Genomic DNA, 25,852 nt, shown 5'->3' with positions numbered 1-25,852 from the left:
AGAGCTCTTAACGGATAGTGACTGGCTCCCAGCCAGAAGCGAAGGAATCTTCTGGGGTGCCTGTGCATCTTGATGTGGTAGTATGCATCCTGAAGATCTATAGTTTATTTTTATTTTATTTTACATTTGTTGACCGGGCTAGTCTAGCTGGAGATATTTCCATTTTCAGTAGCGGCCCGGGGAGAAAAGCTCCACAGAAGTAAGATACATACAGAAAAACCATCATACAAAAATAATAATAATAATAATAATAATAATAATAATAGAGTTAGTAATAGAGTTTGCAAAAAACAAAAAAACATGCAAACCCTTCAATGTAAAGTACTACTACTTGTGTTAATTACTATAACATACAATTACAGTCCAGATAACATAATACAAGTTGACACATTTATCAGATGATGTAAGCAAGGATTGGAGGTAAGGAAAGTAGAGTAAAAAGAGGGAGAAAAGGAAGGGATTGATTGTGGATAAGAGAGCAAGTTAAGGTAGATAACAGGTAGAGAAGCAGAGGGGGTAGAAAAGAAAGCCAAGTAGAGAAAAGAGAAAGGAGTAAGAGAGATGGTTTTAAATTTAGGTAGTACTAGTGGAAAGTTAATCAGGTTTACTACAGGAACAAAGCCAGTGATTTTGGAAATGCAGTTTAATATTTTGTTTGAAAAGAGGCAATGATGTAATATTTGTTATATTAGAAGGTAACAAATTCCATTTTTTCCCTACAGCATTGGTAAATAGTGAGTCGCCAGCATTGTTATTTGATTTTATTGTACTTGTTAGGAGTCTACTAGAAGAGCGGAGAGAGTTGAGATTGTTATAGGGGATTATGAGTTGAGAGAGTAATCGGGGTATTATTAGGTTGGTACAGTATTTTATGGGCAATAGAGAGTTGATGGATTATAAGATAGTTTTGAAACTCTAGCCAGCCTAGAAGTTTTAAGTTGAGACAGTGATGGGTTTTATAGGGGTTACCAGTAGCGAAGCGGGCAATGTTATTATAGCAGGTTGCCAGTTTGTTAAGGTTGGTTTTTTTAAGGTTGGTGAAGATAGGTGAAGCATAAAGAAGAGTAGAAATAAGATGGGAGTGAGCAATCCTTGTTCTAGTAGAAGGTGTAAGAAAATGGTCTAATTCGATATAAGGATCCTATTTTTCTGTTAACTAGTTTTATGGAGTTGTTAATGTGTTGGTCAAAAGAGAGATTATTGTCTATGGTAATACCTAACAATTTAGTTGAAGTGTCGGGTGAGATGACAGTGGCACTGTTGGAGGAGATGGAGAAATGTAAGGGGGAGGCCCTGGATGTGGGGGTGAAAAGAAGTAGTTTAGTTTTTTTAGCATTTAGTAAGAGGAATCGACTGGAGAACCATGTTTCTACGGTATTAAACACCTTTTGGGTGAGAGAGATAAGTTCTGGGGTAGAAGATGCTGAGCAGATGAGTGTAGAATCATCAGCATATTGAATGCAGGTTGCTTGAGGGATTGTTTGAAGATCATTAATGAAGAGGGAGAAGAGAAGTGGGCCAAGGATAGAGCCTTGTGGTACGCCAATAGAAACGGGCAAAAGTGAAGAAGTGTGGTTATCCCAAAGAACTGCTTGTTTTCTGTTTGTAAGGTAGGATTTAAACCATTTGATGGCTGGGATATCAAATGAGAGGGATTCAAGAGTATTAAGTAATAGAGAGTGGTTGACCATATCGAATGCTTTGGAGAGGTCAAGGAAGAGGGCAGAAGAGAGTAAGTTGTTGTTGCAGTTCTGATTAATAGTATCTACAAAGGAAAGCAGGGCAGTGGTAGTACTGTGATGTGGTCTAAAGCCATGTTGACAGTTTGCTATTGAAGAGAGAGATATTGTACAAGTTGAAGGTGGATACATTTCTCCATAATCTTAGCCAAAGGTGAGAGGAGAGCAATAGGTCTATAGTTAAGAGTAGTCTGTGGAGTTTCCACCTTTATGAAGTGGGATAATAGGAGAGACTTTCCAGATATCAGGGATGATTCCTTCTTTGATTGTCCTATTTATGAGAATGGATATAGGATATGCAATAACTTTGGCAGCCTTTTGAAGAAAGAGAGAAGGGAGCTCATCAGCAGAGGGGGTACATGGTTTTAGTTTGAGAAGAAGTCTATGAATGTAAGATGTAGAGATAGGTTGTAGTGAAAATTTAAAGGAGGAGTTTGTTAGGTTACTTGGTGGACAGAAGTTGTTGGCATCAAGTTGTTTAGCTAGAGCTTGTATAGTTTCAGTGAAGAAAGAGTTAAAAACATCTGCAGTTTGTTGAGGGGTATCAGGGTCTGCATTTAGTGGGGAAGGTGTTTTGGAAGTTCCTGGGGAGAGGAGTTTATTGACTGAGGACCAGAAAAGTTTAGAATTATTAAGATGAGTTGTAGTTCGACATAAAAAAAAAAAAAAAGATTCTATCAGCTATCACTGCCTTTTTAGTTAGATTTCTAAGCTGTCGGAAGTGTAGAAGATCAGGGTCATTTCTGTGGGATCTCCATTTGGCCCAGACTTTATTTCTAGTGAGAATGAGTTTTTGGTTTCATGGGAGAGCCAAGGGGCTGAATACGTTCAGGAGCATGTAAGTCAAGAATTGATAAAAACATTTTGTTAAAATGTAGTACTGCATTTTCAAGAGGAAGTGTTTTTAAGGGGTTCCAGTTACATGCACTGAGTTCAGTCTGAAATAGGTCAAGATTAAAATGTTTGATAGTGCGTATTTTCTCATAATGTGGGGGTTTAAACAATCAGCTTTTTCTCTCGTTATAAAAGTTAAAGAGTGATCACTGACATCGTCTGGCAAGGTTCCTATTTTGTAATTATTTTTGACTCTGTTTATAAGTATCCAGTCAAGAATGCTTTCTCTATTAGTATGTTTATCGTGCCTAGTAGTTAAGCTAATGGTTTGAGTAAAACCATGAAGGTTGATATGAGATGAAGGATTTTCAGCATTAATACTTTCCCAGTCTATGTTCAGGTTGCCTAGTATGATGGTTTCCTGTGGATAAGAAGCGGATATCCAACTAAGATAATTTTCTAGGATAGGTATATTGTTACCAGGAGGCAGGTATATACAGATGATATAAAGGGATTGTTTGGAATTTAATTGGAGTTTGATAATGATGGCTTCTATCTTGCTATCTTGAGTTTGGTGAGGCTGGAAGGGTAGTGATATTCAGATGATTTTTAAAAAGAATTGCAACACCACCACCTTTTCTTTTGGGACGGTCAAGTCTTACTATATTATAGCCTTGGGGAATAATCTCAGTGTCTTTAGTGCCAGGTTTTAGCCAGGTCTCCGAGAGGCAAAGAATATCAAATGAGTGTGTGTGTGTGAAGGAGGGCATGTAGGTACGGTACTTTGTTGTTTAAGCTTTGGGTATTAAGATGTCCCATTAGGAAGCTATTATTGGGTTTAGGTATAGAGCACATCCAACTGTCCTGACCCAGGAAGGGTACAATGGACTGTAGCGTGACCATCTGAAACTTCGTTCTTTGCACAGATCTGTTTAATCTGCGGAGATCCAGAATGGGTCTCCAGTCCCCTGTCTTTTTTGGTACCAAAAAGAACCTTGAGTAAGTTCCGGATCCAAGTTGGTCTGCCGGGACTTTCCGGATGACTCTTGTGTAGCAGCTTTGAAATCTCTATGGCTGTCCAAGGCTCTATTCCCTTAGATTGGGTGGAACATCTGGAAGGGACTGGTTTGACTTTAATGGGGGTTGGGCAAAGGGGATTTTTTAACCTCCGGATATGATCAACTGTACTCACTTGTCCTGAGTTGGGCCTTGCCAGGCTTTGGGGTACAGCGAGAGCCTTACCCAGACTGCCTCCAGAGGCAGGCAGCCGGGCAACCCTTCAGGGATGCTGAAAGGGCTTCTCAGAGAAAGATTCTCTGCTGCCCTGGTTCTGCGGACCCCCTCTGTCATGAGGGCGGCATCTGTTATTGTTCCTTCCTCTGCCCCTGTAGGGAAACTCACCATGTGCGTCAGGCAAGGCTCCCTGGGGTTTCCGGAACCACATCTTTCCACTCTTCTGACCCTTGGGGTATGGTCTAGAAGGAGTGGAAAAATGCAGTCCCACAGCAGAGAGAGTCTTGCCTTCTTGTTTGGATCACAGGTGAAGGACAGCCTAACCAGGTTTGAAGAGAGCGGAACCATCAAAGGGGGTACTGGTGAAAGACGCTCTGAAGGGCTCCGCAAAATTACATGTAGCCGCATCCATGCATGACTCCTAAGGGCGACGCCTGTGCCTGCAGCTCTACTCGCACCATCGGCTGCATAAGAAATGAGCCTCATGGAGGAGTTAACAACTGAATTCAAGAGTCGCCAGCTGGGAGGCCATCTTAGCTTGAGCCCCCTCAGCTGATGGATCTTGAACGGTCATCTCCAAGCTCTTTAAGGAGATCCCTCTAAAGGCGGGTGAAATGGCACAAATAATTCAGAGACCTCATGGAGAAGGTCGCTGAAGCAAACAAACATTCACTTCCCATATCTGTCCATAGTCCTAGACTCCTTGTTAGGGGGATGGACAGATGAGGAAGTTTCTGCCAACTCCTCCTTTGTGGCTGTTGCTACCACCATGGCATCAACAGGTACGCCCTTAGTCAAAAACTGTTTGTCCCGAGGTGCAGTTATAAGTTTAGCAGGTCTCCTGGGGGTTGGTTCCACTGTGTCTGGAGCTGACCATGCCTTCCAAGCCACCACAGACATAAGCGGGTCGAAAGACGGAGACACCCAGGAGGTGGAAGGTCAGGAACCAAACGCGTCCAGGAATACAGACTCATCCTTGGAAGGGGCTAGGGTATTCCAGTTCCCCCTCTGCCTAAGCATTTTCAAAATGTCTGAAATGGAGACATCTTCAGGGGGGATCTTGGGGACCCTTCTGAATCCTCTAAGTCAGTGTCTGATGTGACAGACTCAGGGGAGTCAACGTGCTTCCTCTTGCACTTCCTCTTACAAGGTGGCTCCTCTGAGTGATTAGGGGAGGCCTCAGAAGAGGAAGAAACATCCAAGGGGGTGCTCTGGAGCGTTGGTTCCCCACGCTTGGGGTCTGAAGGAGGGGCAGAGACAGACACCATAGGTGGAGGAGCTGATGGGGTTGACCACGGGACTGACTCGGGGGCCAGCACACTCCTTATGACCTCGAAGGCGTCCCCGCCCAGGCGCAAAGAAGATTCCAGCTCTGAAGAAACTAGAATTCCTCTCCGCACCAAGAGGGATGGCTCCGAGGCTGATGTAGGAGCAGAGCTCACCTGCGCCGAAGCTCTGAGGGGGAGAATGGGGTCAGACAAGGGTCTGATGCCACTCGCCCCCTCGGAGCAGACGAGGGAGTCTCGGCGCCCAGATCCCTCCAAGGACGGTGCCATGGAAGGGATTGGAGCAGACAACGGAACCGAAGGGGAAGGTATCGGAGCCAACGGTTCCACGAGTCGAACCCCAACGAACTCCGGCTCCAAGCTCAAGAGAGGAGTCAGAGGAGGAAACTCTGCAGAAGTGGACGGAGATGGCACCTGATGAGGGGGGCTGGACAACATTTTCACTAGGGCCTGTGATTTCAGCAGCCTTCTGACCACTCTCTCCAAGTCCTGCTCTGAAAGTCTAGAGGACCGAGAGGAGTGAGAGGACCTATGACTGTGCTCCTATTGGAGCAGAGCGTATCGACTCTGAAGAGGGAGACCTAGATCTCTTTCAACTCCCAGATGGCTCTGAAGTACCTGTTGGAGCCAATTGGGAGGGAGGCACATCGGCTCCAGCTGGAGCAGAGGTGGATGGTCAGTTTCACCCAGCGACGGCTCCGAACTGGGAGCCGAAGACTTAGGTGGTTTGGAGGATTTCACAGGCTGAACCTTGGCCGGTGAATCCTGGGGCTTGAGCAAACCCTTGAGAATCAACTTATTTTTGCGCTCCTGCAGGACTCTTGTTCAGTTTGTCATGCTTTTAGCCCAAGAGTCCTGCAGGTGCACTGCACCCAGACAATAGACACAAGAAGTGTGACCATCTGTCAGAGACATCTTCTGACAGAATGAGTCACATTTCAAGGATTCAAAAGTGTCCGGATTCAAGGCCATATTTACACACCCACACACTACAAGAAAAACAACAGTTAGCAGGTATACTAATTAAACAAACAGCTAACACACACTAAATAAGTCTACTACTACTAAAAAAGCTTTTTTTTTAAACTAGAAAAGACAAAAAGAGGGTTAGCCTCTAATTTAAACGGCTACCACAAAAGGGAAGAGTGGGGGAGGGGAGGGGAAAAACTCACCAAGTAAAACGAGTTTTTAATATAAGAAAACAGGGGGGGGGGTAGATGCTATTTAAAGAGTCTAGCTAGGGTTAATAATACAATTTTAAGTATTAAAGTACAGTAATAAGAGGTAAATTCTAGTGAAAAATAGAAAATACAAAAAGGTATACGAGCCTGAGCCAGTAAGACAACCTCGCAGTCTGAAGCGGAAAACAAGATCTGAGTAACTAGTGCCAGGCATCATGGGATATAGGGTAGCCTCGAGCTATTGAAGATGGCCAAATCGGAGAAGAGGAAGAATGAAGGTGAGATAGACAACTTAACATCTAACTTTACAATACTAGTGCTATTTGCAGAGGAGGATCCACATCCTCTTGACCTCCTCATGGTGGAGGCAGTGCCCCAACACACCACTGCCAACTACAACTCAAATGGTTCTGTACTACAGACAAGGGAAATTACTCTTATGAGATCACTAAACTCAAGTACATCATATATTCTCCCACATTCTCTAATGATAATTCATTATAATGGTGATCACAGTTTATGATGTGTACGCTTGTAACAGAAACTCCTATTTATGGGATATTTTTTCTTACCCTCCAGTTAGTGATCTAATAAATGTTTTACACACATTTCTTATACAATAACACTTTGAAATGGATATAACTTGCACAGAAAAAACAGACACCTTTCATTACAAATACAGACAAGATTGATAAACAAGTTGTACACTATACAAAGCCATAAAGGGCAACTTGTATACTAGGCAACAATGTCCCAATTCATAGCCCTAAAGTTGCTTAGTAGCACAACTATGCACTACAAGGCCTTGAGTGTAGAGAGCCTTCAAACATGGTAATTAGACTATGGAGCCTATACCTGTGGGAATAAGCAGCCCAACACTGCAAACACCTACCCAAAGGGCAGTGCATTAAATAGCATCATGCGTTTTGATGGGTGTAATCTGTACAGAGGAAATGGGACAGCTTTACCCAGAGCAGATTACCAATAGGTTCATAGATTAATACTAGGCTACTGATGTAGAGGACGATTAGTAGCCAAATCACAACATCCCAAACTGTAAGAAGCTATTTGACATAACTAATGTATATCTAGTTTTGACCCCTTTCGATGAGGGGCCAGACCTAGGAAGCATCTACAATTGACCCTCTATAGTTTAGAGGGGTTCAGGGAGTTACTCTGCTTTATATCCAAAGAAAGTTTACTCCATAAAACAGGGATTCTCTAGGATATATATATCTATCCCACCAGTTAAGATCACTTGAACAAAAGTTTAGTGTGTTATTTGTTTTGATGAAGTGCAAGGAGGTCACATAGGACTGTCAAGAGAGAGGGGAAAAGGGGTAGCCCAAGAAGGCAGTCGCTCAAAGAGTCATGTGCTTACACAAGTACATAGCAAAGAGGCCATTATACTCCATTATGTGCCTGATATGAGAGGAGAACAGAGCCGATATGCGCCCAGGTCACAAGAGTCAGTTTTCAAAAGCGGTGTCACCAATGTGGTAGATGCATGGGTGGCCAGTTTTCCCAAAGGGCAAAATGCTGCATTTTTTGCCATTTAGTTTTAGGTCATTACCCAGGCACCACTAATTGGTGCATGTTAGCCCCTTCTAAAGAATGGGAAGTCATATGGGGGGGGGGGGGGGTCAATAGTTGAGCAAGTTTTCAGTCCTTTGCAATCTTAAGTCACCACAATTCCTTGAATTTTACCTTGACAGAGAAGTAAATACCAATATTGTAGGGTATTGATTACTGGCAAACATCCCAATAGTGCCCGTTTTAGGCAATATCAATCTGATAAACCTACCAAAATAAAACAAGAAAAGAAAACTATGAAGGTATTACCGATTAATGATAGAAGCCCAAACAAGAACATTTACTCCCTACAAGCTCTTCTCACCCTGGAAGACATTGATGTCTGTGTAGTAACTGAAACATGGTTTAAAATAGCTGAGAGCACTGCAGCTGTGCAGGGCTATAAAGTCTTCCACACATTTAGACCAACTACTGTGCAGGACAGAAAAAAGATGGAGGTGTCTCAATCTATATCCAGAAGAGAAGAGACTTTAATCAAGGTTGGTAAAGCAGTATGTTGCACTAGAGCTTCCATCAGAAAGGTCCTGTACCACATATTAGCTAGCTATAGAACTCCCTCTGACAAAAGAAATCCACAATGCCAGTCTACTGGAACTAGAATCACCCAGTATGAAACAATATAATTTTCCTAGGAGAGCTGAATCTAGCTAAATAGAATGGAGAACGTACACAACCACTGGTGCACAAGCACAGAGATTCCTGGACAAATTAGTCAGAGTACCCACTAGGGGGAGAAACATCTTGGATCTTGTCCTTACAAAAAAGGGCATCTTGCACCATTCCTTGTGTATTTTTTGTGGAGCTTTTCTCCCAGGGCCTCCACTGAAAATTAGTACTTTTAGGCCCAGTGGACCTTCCCAGTAAACAAATGCAAATAAGTTGACACTAGGTCTGACCATAAAGCAGTCTGAAATAATATTGAAACCAGAGATCCCTCCCTTCCACCCAAGGTACCTTTAGAAGTTTCTTTAAGGCAAACTACCTTACTCCTTAGTAATACACTGGCAAACTTCAAACCCCCACCAAACCTAGTTAACACCACTGAATACACAGAAATGTACACCACCACAGATGCAGCTGTACCCTATAGGAACAAGTGCAGGGTAAACCCCGGAAACAAACTTACATGGTGGAACCATAATATCAACAAGCTTTAGAATAAAAGGAAAATAATTTTCTCCAAAAGTAAAAAGATTAATTCCAGGAATGTTATATCCCTTGTCACTGAAATAAACACCTCAGGAGCTTAATAAATCCACTAAAGCAAAGTTTGCAACTAAAGTAGCTACCCAAGCAAAGACAGTCATAAGGCATTTTTTATAGTTATGCTCGTAATCTCAAAAGCACAATGCAGCAATGCTCTGAGATGATTATGAATGATGTTAACTACACCGAAGTATCTTCAACTCTGCCAGTCAGCTGGCTGTATAGTTACCCCCTCCTCTGTATGTGCCTCAAAATACACAAGAAATGGTCTAACCTCCAGCTATCACACAAGACCAAGTCTTGATGGATTTTTTGAAAAGGTCACTAAAGCAATGGATAAGGGCAAAATGGTATACAGCATACCTTGACCTGGGCAGAGTTTCTGACAACTCACCACTCAGTCACAGTAGAAAAGCTAAAGAAATCTGTGAATAACTCCCTATTTCACCCACTGGAATACCAACTGGCTCAGAGATAGGATGCAGATAACCCAAAATAAGGGAAGTTACCTCCACACACAAAAAAAAAAAGTCACCAGTAGAGTCCCCCAGGTTCTGTGCTGGGACCTCTCCTGTTTGGCATCTACTTTTTTGAAGTAAAAGCCAATACCAAAGGATTCTGGCTGATTAAGTTTGCAGATTACTGCAGGCTAGGAGCGGTCATTGAATCTCAAAATGACTTTGCCATTCTGCAGGAAAGTTTGTCTCAAATAACTGGTGCAAAAAAAGAAAAATGCATTTTTTGGCATTTAGTTTCATCTCAGACGTCATCCATCCCAGAGAACTACTACATTAACAATAAGCCCCTAAGAGTTGACCCAGTTCAGGATTTGTAAACTTGTGGACAGTGACCCAATTTTTTTACCAACATGCGTCTACTGTAAGAAACCCCTTCTATATTGCACAGTTGTAGGTTCATAGGTTAGTACTAGGCTAACTGCCCTTGCGGGCCATTGTAAGCCTAGCCAATTATCCCTTGTGAGACTCAAACCCTGCACCTTGTGTTTGTAAGGCAAACACCTTAACCATTAGGCCACCCTCCCAACCCCCATTTATGAACAAAGGGATTGTATCTAGTTCTAGGAATATCACAGTCCCTCTTTATTCAACCCTCATTAGGCCAATCATTAAATAAAAAGCCTCCTTTGGCGTAGATCAGTCTAGACATATGCAACAACTTGAAACACTCCGATACCTTACTAAAAGGATACTAGGCATAAAAGGATACTAGGCATAAAAAACATCTCCTACATGGACTAACCCAAAACTCTGTCACTATACTTGGTATCCTACAGACTAATATATGACCTATGCCTGGCATACAAGGCATCCTCCAACCAATTACTGATGGATTTACTCCACAACAGCAAGTCAAATTGTGTCAGAAATACTTGGTTTAGGGATCTAAACTTCTGCAGCATCAACAGAACAGCTTAGAGGGACAGATATATCTTGCAAAGAAAATTGTTGCTGTAGAACAGACTCTCCAGCCACATAAAGTTCAATCCTGTTAATTTTCAAGTGCAACATAGATCTATGGATGGGAAATTTTTACCCCAGAACTTCCCCCTGTACTACTAATGGATAGAGGCAGCTCCAAGTGCTTTATCCGATGCTTAGGTCCCCTCAAATTATCTGTAGGATGATCCCAGTTATTCTTATGTGGGGCAATATATAATTATTTGCCATGGACAATTCATTTTGAGCACAAAGAGGGAAAGGCTTAAAATGGCCCGCAAGGGCAGATAGGAATAATGCCCCCCCACCTGCCCCAGCCATTCAGGTCCTGTTTCTGCGCCCTGCCCCTAACTTGGTCTTCTTTTTAAACTGTAGCAAACAGTTGCTATAGTTTAGACCACACACAGAGTGCTACAGCAAGTTTGACCGCAAATGCAATGCTGGCTTTTAAAAGCCAGTATGGCATTAAAGAGAGACTGGCATTGGCTGATCATGCCCCCTCAATACACTGCACTCAGAGACAATTGCTTCTCTCGCCCCACCTTAGCTACACTACTGCTAGAACCAATTACCAGCAGTAACTACTCTTTTTGGAGAGAGCATGCCTCTCATTGTACCTAGTTTGCTATCCAGCTTGCATCATAGGATAGTCAGATTACCTTATCAGTATTACTAGAATGTGGAATAGTATCAAAAGCTTTGGTCAGGTCCCGATAGGCAGAGTAAATCTATTTGCCAGAGAATGATTCATCACAGACTTGTTCAAAGAAGCCCACCAGGTTCAGGAGGCAGAATCTGCCTAAACTGAAGCTGGCTTAGGTCCAGGGATTACTGGATCCCTCCATGGTACAGTAAAATGACTACCACATTTCTACATTCCACTGGCAGGAATCCAGTGGAAAGGTTGAGAATGGATAGGCTTAGTAACAAGTAATGGCGCTGACAATAAGGCAGCCTGGCAAATCATCAACACCCATGGAGCAAATGTTTTTTGTCTTGTAGAGAGCATTCAGGACTGCTCAAAGGTAATCAGAGGGGGGTGGTGTGAGTATATTAACAAGTTGGGTGGGTGGAGTACAGTTGGCCAACATATTAGCAGGCAAATTCAGTTCTGTGTCTGAAGGGAATGAGGAAGTGTTGTACATGGACAGATGATTGTTCGGTATTAACTCTAAAGTTTCTGACATAGCTAAAGAAGGCTGTCCTTAACAGAAGGTGGTAATTCACAATTAATTTTGGTGGATTTGAGTTCTCTGTTTACAGGCTGTGTGTTTCTTCCTTTTATTTGTATAATTTGTTGATACTCCTGTTTCTCCATATGGGGTTTATTCTTGAATTTGTCATTGTATTCATGTCCTACACGGAGAGATGCCTCAATACATGCTTTGAGGTGAGCATAGAAATTATCCACAAATGTGGCAGCATGTAAGATGGGTTCAGAGGGCACTTGATAATATCATCAGGTTATCAGTAAGCTGGATTGGGTTTGCATTAGTGTAGTCTCTAAAGATAAGAGGGTTTGTGACCAAGTCACTTTTTGCCCTGATAATGGGTGTTACTGAACAGTGATCAGACTTAACCAGTCATGTGGGTAACTGTGGGTATTGGTTCAGTTCAGCATTTCTGAACCCTCTAATTAGTACTTGAACCAGTTGCTTTAGGAAGCTGGTATTAATAAAGTCAAAGAATATTTGTGTATACTTCAGGTGCTGTAGGTTTCCCAGTTAAATGAGAGATGCATACTTCAACTGTCCAGGTTTTCACAGAATTTCCAGATTTTTTTTTTTACTTATATTGGTCTCCCATATCTCATAAACTTGTACCTTTCGGGCAAATTGTTGAGGACTGAATTTAGAAAATAATGGCAGACATTTGAGTTTCAAACTATATCCTTCAGAAAACTCATGCTAATGCAAAATGTGTTAGTCTATTAACTTTCTAAGTCTGTAAGAGTAATATTTAAAAAGTTCACAAAAATGACGTGAACAATAAAACTAAGAAATAAACCTCCAAGGCAATTCCGTAAAAACGATAGTACCGTTTAATACATAAATAGGTTAACAGACGTACACCAAGCGCTTTCACCCAACCATTCCATGGGTATCTTCAGAGTACCATTACATAAAAACTCATTCCATTTTATACCACTTCCAATAAACTTTAAAACCAATCATTCAATAAATTCATCTTCCTACCTAATTAAAATTAAATAAGTAGTTCAATAGGTTGTTCAACTCCTCCTTGTTCCTTTCAAATACATTTAAAAATATCTGATAAATCCAAGTTCATCTAAGATTAGAGAACAAGTACGTTTATTCACCCTCAGAATCCAAACTATTTATTTATTTGAAATGTTGTGTGATATACAATTCAGAAGGGTTTTAAAAAAACAAATAGAATTGAAAGACAATTTAACATCAGCAGAGAGATTTTGTTTGAGAAATAACATCAGACCAATACAGAATTATGAAACCGGACAAGGGAGGTGGGGTGGTCGCGATGACCAAAATTGACTATTTGAATAAAATGTCAGATATGTTAAGTGAAAGTGAAACATATGAGAAGGTGTCAAAATATGAGATGGTTAGAGCTTACACCAAGGTGGATTGGCAACTATATGATTACTTGATGGAAGGTGTAATCGATAAGGAAGAATATGAATATTTAATGGTTGAATGTCCAATTACACCTTCCATTTTTGGTATACCTAAAATCCATAAAAGTATACACAATCCACCATTTAGACCCATAGTCTCAGCAAAAGGATCAAAATTGGAAGCCATTGCTTACTACATTGATGTGAACTGTAATGATACTTTAATAAAGTTAGCACACATCCTGAAAGATTCTTGGCACCGTTTGGAGGTAGTGAAAGAACACACGACCCCACCATTATGGTTACCATCGATATAATCAACTTATTTTCGGTTATACCACATGAATTGGGCTTGACAATGTTTGAAGCTAGTTTGATGGCATTCAGTGGTCTACACATTGTTAAGAGTAGATTAATAGTTGAAATGATGGAAATGGTATTAACAATTTTTTTATGGAAGGAGAAATTTTCAGGCAACGTTCCGGTGAATTATGCCAATTTGGTATTGGCACATTGGGAGACACGAGATATTCACCTCCAAATTTTGGCCCAAAATAACATTGTACCTTAGGTTTCTGGACGATATAATTTTTTGGAAGGGGAAAGAAGAGATTTTGGATTTTATATCCCTTCTTGAGACCACCTCTTCTTTTCTTAGATTCACACATAAAATTTGTAGAAACATCTGTGAATACTTAGATATTTAGTTTCAAACAAATGAGGAAGGAATTGAATCCAACATATTCAGGAAAAAGACTTACTCAAATTCCTTCATGCATTTTCAAACCTATTTTACGGTTTGGATACAGAATTACTATAAGTGAAAAAACAAATAACAACAAAACAGAAGCTTTAATTTTACCTTTTAATGAAACTTCTAGTACAATAGTTAATATAGTGAAAGAGGTATGGGAAAATGTATTCAGCAATAAATTGGACATTGTGAATATTTTAGGTAATTGCCCTAACATCACTTATAGTAGGGGATAAAACTTGAAAGAACATTTTGAGAGTAACAAAAATAATCAGTCTTACAAGAATTCTAAAATGAAAAAATGTGGGACATGTAAATTTATCAATGACTGTCCCTACATTATGATACAAAATTATAATAGATCAATCAAATGTCCAGGACATGTTAATTGCAACACCAAGATGGTGGTATATTTAGCTACTTGTTTATCATGCCCGGCGTACTATGTAGGAAAAACTAAGGAAGTTGAGGGAACGCATTATGGAGCATAATATAGAGACATTAAAAATAAGGAAATCACCAATTCCTTATATGTACATAGTACTAAATGTCCAGAATTTAAAAGATTTTTATTTTTTGCTATAGACAGGATCCCAGGAAACATTAACAAGGGAGGGGACATTAATCATTTACTGGAAGTTAAAGAATGTCTGTGGCAACTTAGACAATGCCAGTAACACACCAGGCATTAATGAACACATCTCTATTTCCAGTATTTTAAAATACAAGTCCTACTGTATTTGAAATTATTTCACACAAACGTTGTCCTGCATTAAGTTTACATTGAATGCATTGTATTTTTAAATTATATATATTTTTGTAATTTATTCAAAACAAGGTTTTTTGCTGGTGGAGTATTATTGTATATATATTCATTTTTAATATTTTTGTTATGAACTTTTTCAAGATTTATCAGATATTTTTAAATGTATTTGAAAGGAACAAGGAGGCGTTGAACAACCTATTGAACTACTTATTTAATTTTAATTAGGTAGGAAGATGAATTTATTGAATGATTGGTTTAAAGTTTATTGGAAGTGGTATAAAATGGAATGAGTTTTATGTAATGGTACTCTGAAGATACCCACGGAATGGTTGGGTGAAAGCGCTTAGTGTACGTCTGTTAACCTATTAATGTATTAAACGGTACTATCGTTTTTACGGAATTGCCTTGGAGGTTTATTTCTTAATATTTAAAAAGTGACTGTTTTTGGGCCTGTGCCACCCCACCCCCATTATTTGTGGCTTTGTCCAAATTTCTCTCTCTCCAAGAGGTTGAAAGGTAAGTCAACCAAAAGAACAGCGTTGGGCTCAATAGGGAGGATGTCAGTTTGTTTAGATACACCTCATGTGCTACAGGTGACATGGTGGGGGGATGGTAATTGGCTATGATATGGTACAGAGTTCTATTTGTCATAAAAAGGATGTGGAAGAGCTCAAGCTCATGTCCTTGCTTAGGAGTCTTAAGGAGAGATGGCTTCTTAGGAACACAGACACCCCCCCCCTCCGATAACACTGTCATTTTCTGTGCCGGGTCAAAAAGAGTAGTAGGCAACGAAACCCTGCACTGTGTGACCGCTATTGCTATTATGAAACTGTGTTTCAGTGATTGCATTCCTAACTCTTGAAAATATAGGATATCTGTGTAATGTCTGGTTTAGGCTTTTAATATTGAGCAGTACTACCTTTATACAGACTTGGTTTTAATTTGTCTTGAAGGTAATTTGAAGAGAATATAGGAAAGGAAAAAGTCCATGCTAATACAGAAGCCACGAGGAGAAAGGGGTGAAATGGTAAGGATAGTCTGATGCAAACTGTCCTCTACCATTTTGCAGTGCTTACCTGCTATCACAGATAATTTTTCCATGCACCTCTGCTGGGGTGGTTCTGCCCGCTCCATTCACTCTTCGGGTTCACTCCGCTCCCCTACTCTGCCCCCAATTCTCACCCGCCCCCACTACTCCTACTATTAACCTGTCCCCACCCGCTCTCAACTATCATCCAATCAAAGCTTTTCCCTTCACTACCCCTCCTCCTTTCACCCACAAAAATTAAATACATCACTCTTTCCCTATTTCCTCCCACTTCACAACTCTACCTTTCAACTACAAATCTTCACATATTAAACTACCTTATTTCTGCCATGCTCTCCTTACTGTTCCTAACCCTCTGCACTCCCCTCACCCTCCTACTACTCCTAACATCTTTATACCATGCCAGCTTCTATACCTTCAACTACCACTCTCTACACCTTCCCAGACTGCCACACAAAACCTTCTCCACCCTCACACAAATACTCATTAATACTCCCATCTCCTCCTCTCTGTTTCAACCAAACACTCTTCCATCTTTTTAATCTTAAAATTATCCCCACTACAGCTAAGACACTTACTCTTAAACCAATACTAAATCATCCAGGAGCACTTAAAATCTAAACCAAAACACACAAGAATAACCTTCTTCAATATCTTATTCCTAGCTGGAGACATTTCACCCAACCCTGGACCTAACCCACCTACAAATAACAATTTACCCTCCCCCTCCCTCTAACCTTTCTGCCCCCTACAAAACACTCAATTTTATAACAAAATTCATCATTTCCAAGCATGGCTAAACCACAACCAACCTGACACTGTAGCCATTTCTGAAACATGGTTCAAATCCCACATCTCTGACTCTGAAATTCTACCCTCTGGATTTCATGCTCTCAGATGTGACCATGTAAAGGCGGTGGCATTACCTTAATCTTTTCCAATCTACTCACCTTAATTCCTATTCCTCAATTTGCTAATGCAGAACAGTATGTCTACTAAAAATAAAATCACAAAATCCTCTGCATCATTGCCCTTTATATCCCACCCGGAAATAACACCTCAACCCTTGAAGATATACGCCTATGGGCCTCAACTGAAATTAACCATGAAACCTTCATACTAGGTGATGTAAACATTGACTGGAATAAAATACACAGCACCACACCCTCTCTATTAACCTCTAACTTTACTCAAGTAACCCACTCCATCACCAGTCCCAATAAAATAAATCCCCCAGGATCCACGCTGGACTGGATCTTAGTCTCCCATCCAAATAAAATTACCAACTCTGGCACTATCCCTCCACATCAGCATCAATATATACACACTCGCAACCTTAGTAAATCTGACTCCAAAACTTTTTCTAACCATCTCAAACAAATGGATTGGAACATTCGAAAAACCCTTCCGCTCAACAAAGCCATAGAAAATTTTAATTCTACCTTCCCAGATGGTCTAAACTCCCTAGTTCCACCAAGAACAAAACAAATAAAAACCATAACTGCCCCTTGGATAACTAAAGAAACAAAAACAAAATTATGCAGAGAGACAAATCCTGCAAGCTTTACCAAAAGAATAAGCTTCACAAAACCCTTCTCCAATACACACAGCTTCGTAACTTCACAAAAAAACAAAAAATCATCAAAGGCAAAAACATCTTACTACACTAAGCTCCAGTCCAACCATACTAAAAACCCTATTCTAGAACTCACTCACTTCACAACCCAGGCTCCAAAAATAACCCCTGCCCTGACCCAAGTAAATCTGACCTCAAAATTAGCCTCACTATTCAACTCATTCTTTATAGAGTTGAATATCAGACCTAATCAAGACTTCAACAACCCATCTCCCTTGCATTCTCCTTCATTCAAGTCCCCCAATAATCCCCCCCCCCGTGTTGAGCTCAAACCTGTCTCCATCCACTAACTATATAAAAAAAAAAGACTCTATCCAAACTTAAACCCTGCTCCAATGCTGATAACATCCCTTCATCCTTCAACAGCTGCCAAGGGTATATGCTCCTAATTAGTATCCTAATCAATAGATCCATTAATAAATCTTATGTCCCCAAACTCTGACGTTCTGCCTTCATTCTTCCTCTCCACAAGGGAGGCAAAAACACTAACATCTCAAAACATCTGCCCTCCAGCTCTTCTCTCCCCAATCTCTAAAATCCTTGAAAAATGCATCCACCTCCAACTAATGCCTTTTCTGACTCAAAACCAACGTCTTACTCCAACCCAACATGGCTTCTGACCAGGGTATAGCACCATAACACCTCTACTCTCCTTCTTAGAAACTGTCAATCAAGCCTGAGATTCTGGGAATTTAGTAAATACAGTTCTCCTAGATCTCTCTAAAGCATTCAATACTGTTTCCCATACCCATCTTCAGAGTCATTCCTCAAACCTAAATCTCTCCCAAAACACCCTATCCTGGTTCTCAGGTTACCCGTCAGACAGATCTCGGGTCGTGAAATGGAAAAAAGGCACCTCACTTTCTTACCCACCCCTACCAGCATACCTCAGGGATCCATCCTCGGACCAATGCTGTTTAATACCTTTATCAATAATCACTCTGCTATTCCAAATGCTAAAGTCATTCAATATGCAGACAACTCAACTTTAGTCTGCTCTGCTTCTAACCTCCCTGAACTTCTAAAAGACCCAGACTGCCTTTACAACTACTGAGATTCGGATGTGCCAAAAATCACCTTTCTCTCAATGCAAACAAGTCTAAAAATACTACTATTCCCACCCTCAAACTCCTTCTCATGATAAAAAGTTCCTTCCAAGTCTTCAGCCAAATCAACTCTCCTATCAAAGTTGTTCCCTACACCAAAACTACTTGGCGTAACTATAAACGAACACCTCAAGTTAGACATCCACATTCAACAAAATATAAAGAAAACCCACCAAAAACTGGGTATGCTATACAGGAACAACAATTTCCTTTCCTCTTCTACTAGGTATATTCTGGCCTCCAATTACCTCCTTCCACCCCTCTACTAACCATCCTATCCTCCATCACTTCCAAACTTGAAAACTGTTGTAACAAAATTTCCAAATTTGCCACCAAAGCCAAAACATTCCACCCATCACTGTGTTACCCTCCAATCTCTAAATTGGTTAGAACTCACTAGTTACCTGGACTACCTCCAACTTACCACAGCACATCTGCTAATATTTAATTCAACCAAATGCCCAGCACTGACAAACATCCTTCCCCATTATACCACAAATAGAACACTCAGATCTGAACACCAAAATTTGATTACTATCCACAAACCTATATGTCCTGGACAACTTATCCTCCCTTTCTTCTTGGGCAAAAAATGGAATTCTCTCCCATCCACACTAAGGACAATGTCAAACACAGACAACTGCAAAAACTCAGCTTCACACCTACCTCTCTTAAAATGGAAATGTAACTGCATTCTCCCTACCTAGATCTCTTAGAAGTAAAAGCCTTTGGGAGGGTATCCTCTAAGCTCCTTATAGCTTGTTATATCTTTCTATAGCCAATTCCCATACGATATCTTGCACTATGTAAATAGCCTTTGACTTGACCGTGTGAATAATTTTGTTAAAATGAATCTGTACTTTATAATCCCTATGATATTATTGCTATGGGCAAAATTGCTCATGCTATGTATTGAATTTGATGCGTGTTTGTACTTGTAACTTTTATTTTACTTGACTGTTATCTTTACTGTAATCTGTACTATGGAGCTTTTCTCCCCGGACCTCTACTGAAAATGAGCTCTCTGGGCCCAGTGGAATTCCCCGGTAATCAAACTGAAAATAAACAAATGTACACCGGTATGGTTGAAGCAATGCGTGTATATGGAGGTTATTGTTGAAATGTGTATGTATAGCACAGGCTAGCACAGTAAATAACTTAGCACTTTATGAATCACTAAAATGAGCACTTCTAGTCATCCAAATTCCCTGGTAATTGACTTTGTGAATGTGCTGGACTGTGAACCACAAAAAAAAAATGTGTAGACATACACCTCAACATATTGTTGTAGTGCAAAGTTGTGTCACTGTGCCAATTTCTACAAATCCCAAGGCATATTTCTGCATCCTACTTTATAACTGTAGGATATAGTGTGCACTTCTAAGGAACAAAGAAAAAGATTTTCATTTTGTAGTGCATGTATAACACTTGAAAGACTACCAACAGAAAAAAGTTAACAGAAGCTGTAGTAACAACAGGTACTAAACACCGGTAACCATTCCTTTGATGACTTGTCAAAGATGTCAGATATACTCCAATTTCATAGTATAAACTGCAATCAACATAATGCAATAAAAAACTAAGAAAAGGCACATTTCCCCTCCAATAAATCCTTCCTTTCAGAGGTTGTAATGTAGTGCGTCAGTGATGCATACATATTCTCACACTGGCATGCTGCAAATCAACAAAATATTGGGATTTGTGTGTGTATGTGTATATATATATATATATATATATATATATATATATATATATATATATATATATATATATATATATATTTATTTATTTATTTATTTATTTAAACCCTTTGGAAACCTGTATGCAACGGAAAGACCAGTCTTTAAATGAAATACCTAGTATCCCAGTGCCTTATAAAACAATTAACTAAATTGGTATACCTAGTATCCCAGGTGTCTTATAAAACAATTACTAAATTGGTTAAAGACCGAAACAGAATGGTCACACTTTTGGGTAGGATCCTGGAAAAGTAAAGGGGTTTCTACCAGTTTTGAAATTACTACAATGTTAAAAAATAACTAGAATGCTGTTGCTAAAAATATTTTGACTTGATACAAGAAGGAAATCAAGTGCTCACATCAAAATACAAAGTATGCATGCAACTTCATACAATATTAAGAAACGTAAAGCTCAACGTACAAAAATATTTACACGAGTACAACATGACTATACATGTATTAGTGCATGTGTGGTCCATGGGTCGAATATCACTTTAGCTGTGCAACAGGAGCTAGTGCAAAGTTATTGTATCATGCATGGCAAAACCATAAGTGAGGTACACAAGCCTTCTATAAAATAAACAATGGGTTGTATTTCAAAGTCCCATATATATATTCATAGTTTTTTTGGGGGGGCAAAACATTTTTGTTTAAAAAAATACACCTGCAAAACTTTACATATTACTCAAAAAAAGAAAGTGGTTGCACTACATCTCTTTACATCACCTCAGCTCAGAGGACAGTGGTTCAGTAATGAGTGAACTGGCGCCTCACCTGTGTGACCTGCTCAATCACAGCCTCACTTCAGTCCTTGTCCCTACTGAATGGCACACTGCTATAGTCATCCCTCTCCACAAAGGAGGAGTGACTATAGACCCTGGGAACTATTGCCCGATTAGCCTGACAAGTCCGATATGCAAAGCTATGGAATGCATCATCATGGACCCAACAAGGATATAGGGAATCTCCAAACTCTGGATCCCACACAGTTTGGTTTTGTGAAGGGTAGATCATGCCTGCTCAACTTCTTTGAGTCAGTCACCAGAGCTGTGGATGAAAGCAAGGTGGTTCATACAGCCTACCTTGATCTGGCAAAGGCCTTTGATACCATTCCCCACTCAGGAATCATAGAAAAACTCAACCAAGCTAGGCATCAACCCCTATTTCACTAGGTGGGTTGCAAACTGGCTCACAGATAGAACCCACAGTATGAAAGTAGCCGACTCCAAGTCAGAGTGCTGACCAGTCACGAGTGGAGTCCCTCAAAGATGGGTCCTGGGTCCTCTCCTGTTTGTTATCTACTTCTCAGAAGTCCAGTCTAACACGAAGGGACTCTGGCTGACAAAGTTCACAAATTATTCCAAGTTAGAAGCCATAATTAACTCCCCAAGTGATGTTGACATCCTACAGAAAGGCCTCACCGAGACCGACTGGTGTCAGAACCATGGCCTTAAGCTCAATGCCAAAATATGCATCATCATCCCCTTTGGGAAAAATCCAGTTACCATGAACTACCACATCAATGGTAGTCCACTGAACACAGAGGGCATTATAAGAGATCTGGGAACACAGGTTGACAGCAACCTCTCGACTACCACACTGCCACTGTGGTCAGAAAGTCCTTCTATGTGGCACATCTCATTACTAAGGATTTTGCATCCAGGAAGAAAGAGGTCATTGTCTCCCTCTACTCTTCCCTCATTAGGCAATCATAGAGAACAATGCCCCATTTGACATGTACCTCACTAGACACCTGCAAGAACTGGAGAGGCCATAAAAGTACCTCACAGAGAGGATCCTAGGCCTTAAACACTTGTCCTATATGGACAGACTCAAAAAACTCCAACTATTCTCTCTCATATATCGCCTACTTAGAAGCGATCGCTGCTTGACTTACAAAGCCAAGTCTGACCCACCTCCGTTAGAAATGCTACATCTAACGAAATCCCAATCCCTCTGCACCACATGCTCCAGAGACCTCAACCTCATTACCACAATCAACAGAACATGCTGGAGGGACAGGTTCAAGACCCAGAGACTGCCCATGGGAAATGGCTCTACTAGACAGAGGCACTGGAAATTAAGGTCGGGTGGCACGATGACAGGGTAATCCTATGAGCTAGGCTTGTAAAGGCTCCAGGGCCAATAGCCTAGTACATACCTATGAACCTATAACACCTAAGCTCAAGTGTTCAGAATTCTGAATAAGAGGTACTGAAGCTCGCAAGCAAATACATCACTAACAAAAATATTTCTTTCAGGGGTACAGGCCCCACACACACACACTGAAGTTGCTGTAACTTGAAGAAAGTGTGATCACTTACCAGCAGTGTAAAGCCTGTATCACTTTTCCCAAAGATGTGAGCTCAGATCTCCTAAAAGCAGACATATATAACCAAAAAGCATTACAACTGCATTTCTATTTTATTAGAGTGGTTTGTATTAGTTTAAATAGTACGTCAGTATGACCGCAAACCCTGCATGTCTACATACATGCAACACAGCTCTTTTGCACAAATGATTTAAGTAATTTCTATTCTTTTTCTGTGATGATTTCAGTGATTAAAACCTCTGTGCTCACAATACAATTTTAATGCTTTAGTCCCAGTTTGAAATTTAGAATGTAGCAGGAACTGCTGCAGAACTTGTGAAAATGAGGAGTACTGCTACAGCAAGAGAAAATAATTTAACTGATTTTTGGAAGCTGGTTATGCTCTAAAGTATCTTGTACTGCACAACACTTGTGTATTGTTAACCACACCTTAATATGCAAGTCCATGTTACATATGCATTGATACAAGACATTTCATTTAAATTTCCTATAGTGACCCTTTCTGCTTTGGCGAGTCAGGGCACTTCACCTCCTAAATCTGTGATGAGGAAGTGAAGCCCCACCCCAACTCCTTACACTGTAGGACCAACTTCAAGGTTGTACTAACTAGGGTAAGTGGTTTAAACCTCATTTAAAACAGTGAATATATCAAAACTCTCAATGGCCTAGTGTTGTGTGCGTTATACATACACACATCCACATATATCTAGCTATATATCATACATACACAGACTTATCCATCTAGGATTTCACACACTCCTACACACACGACAGTGTGGCCAATATGCCAATTTTCATTAAACTCAGCTTCAATGATAACATCAAGTGGACCACAGAATGAGTTTTTAATTGTGGATGTACATTGTATGCACACACCATATAGATATCTTGTATAGAAAACACTTGGGGGATGCATGGAATAGATGAAACCCTTCTGAACCTAACAGAGGAGCAACTTACAAGCAAAGGTAGTATCTCTGCAATGGACAACCTAGGATATGTGGACTACATTTACAAAAGTGCATTATTATTTATTTATTTTTTTTTTTAAACTAGTGACATTTTTAAATATATTATAACCCCTGCTTAACCAGGACTCGTTTATGAAATAGGCTACGAAAAATCAAATAAATGCAACATATACATTCATACCCACCTGCATTGGTCACAAGTTTAACTATTAGATGGAAGCACTTCACTGTACATCCAGATATGCTCCCAAAACTGTTTAAGTAGCAACTGAAAACACACATGCATAAAGAAGTCAAACACAAGTGTTTCCTAACAGGAAATGTTACTTGATTCAAGACTGCAATAACCTCATTCCCCTATCTCTCACTGTTTGCAGTTACTTACTCTCCCCCTCCAAAACACTACCATTTCTCTTTTACCCTAGTCATCATTGCCAACTCCTCACACTCCCCCATCCCGTAAAAGTATACTCCTGTTTATAATGCTTCATAAGGTCAAATTTTCAAGCAAGACTGCTCATCCATCTTCTCCTGTACTTATCTCTCTTGTACCATTCTCCATTCTGTATTATTACTACTGTTTATCCTGTATAAATCAGCACTGTTATTTTACTGATTCATATTCAACAGTTGTATTGCTTTAACTATTACAGATTTTTTTATTTATACTTTTTATGGATTTTGATTAATTTTGCAAAGATGAGCTTTTTTTTCTGATCAGAGCCTGAAAGGTCCACAGTGATCAGTATTCATTAAAATACTTTAAACCAAAATAATTAATTTCACTGCTAACTACACATATGGGGGGGGGGGGTACTTCTTTGAAAATTGAAGGCCATGGAACACTTCATTAGGACAATACAAGATGCAACCTATTTGTGTATTATGACACATTTCATTCCTCTTTTAATTTTACCCATTTAATACCAACATATTTTTAATGAAACTAAAAAAAAAAATCACTATTAATCACAACTAGCAAAAGAAAATGAGAATAACTTGATTTCAAAAATGACTGCATGTGTACTGCTGTAAAGTTTCAAGCAAAAAGATATATTTATCTCAGAAAATGATCCATTCTCCAAAATGAAATTTTATGCCCAATAAATCACACACACACACTGGTTCTGATGGGAGGGAACTCCAATAATATGGAATCCTACAGATATTTAATAAAGGTGTTAAAAAGATCCTAGACCAGACACAACTGTTCGGAATTGGATCATTTTTAGAAATCAGCAGTCTTGTGAATCTGTTATCCCTTCAGTTTGAATGGCCCTAGTGTCTTATGATGAAAACTAAACTGCAATATCAGTGCCCCTTTTACAGGGATCCCTTAAAGTGGTCCTGCACTTAATTCATTAAACTACAGCACTGCTGATCTACTTAAGGCGGGGGGGGGGGGGGTCCCCTAGAAAAAAGATGTAAACAATCATACCGGTAGACTACGCTATCACTACAGATCATATACTCCTCGTCCAAGAAAACAGTGCACCGTTGCACATTCCAGCTAAGCTTACAAACTTTTATCTTCAGCTCAGCATGAAATATGCTACATATGGCCAGCGCTGGTCATAGATTATTCCCTCTACATAACTACGTACAGCTGCGCTGCATTCCTACATCAAGGGTGCTAATGAAAATAGTTTTTTCTCCCTTATTCAAGCTACAGAATAACAGTGACATATCAACGAGTTACTACTAACCTGCAGGTAATTGTTGTCCTTAGGACTGAAGGTGTTGTCCACGGTCTGAAAGCTAAGATTGATGTGAGGGAAGTTATGAAGCCAGTAAGTCCACCAAGGGGCGATGTAATCTACTCTTGCGCCGGACATGATTTCCAAAACAATAATTAAATTACAAAAAAAATGAAACAAATCTGAAATCAAAAGTCAACATCCGAGTTAGCTAGTAGGTAACTAGAACCAAAGCAGCAGAAATCATGCGGGATGCTTCAGTGAAGCAGTTGGGATGTTAACAGACAAACAAGCCCAATCACACTGCTCAAACACTCACGCGCCTCTACCACCCGGTCTGGCTAATTTATCTAGGTTACGCGCCCATCGGAGCTTTACTGCCGCGTTCTCGATAGCACGCCCCTCCTCCGCAGAACTGAATTGTGAACGCGCTGCGTTTCTGGGTTGCGAGTACTACAAATAGAAAATGTATTCATTCATTCAAAGATATGTTCTGCCGAAACTGAACATACAACTTGGAGTGGTCGCTTAGCGGCTTCATTCACCTGTGTTTTCGAGTACTGCGAATATTGCAAGAAGGACTGGATTCAATTTTCAGTTTGTGCATTATTGTTTGTCTATTCTGTGATAACCCATTTCACGATAACATAATGCATTCCTTATTACATATATGATTGC

At 40.1% G+C, this 25,852-nt stretch overlaps 1 protein-coding gene across 1 annotated transcript in view; it reads right to left on the bottom strand.

Annotated features, from left to right (window-relative positions):
* TTYH2 (tweety family member 2) overlaps nt 1–25,472 on the bottom strand; it is a 2,201,930-nt gene extending 2,176,458 nt beyond the window's left edge. The window contains exon 1 of the mRNA XM_044085133.1: nt 25,184–25,472. Coding sequence (XP_043941068.1) covers nt 25,184–25,312 — 129 coding nt within the window. The 5' untranslated portion in view covers nt 25,313–25,472. The remainder of the gene's footprint in view (nt 1–25,183) is intronic.
* Between the last annotated feature and the right edge of the window lie 380 nt (nt 25,473–25,852).

The sequence above is a fragment of the Protopterus annectens genome, chromosome 10.part0 (assembly GCF_019279795.1).
Source record: "Protopterus annectens isolate FY-2018-M chromosome 10.part0, PAN1.0, whole genome shotgun sequence".
NCBI classification, from domain to species: domain Eukaryota; kingdom Metazoa; phylum Chordata; order Ceratodontiformes; family Protopteridae; genus Protopterus; species Protopterus annectens.
Note: the sequence above shows the minus strand (reverse complement) of the source record. Positions and strands in the feature narration are given on the sequence as shown.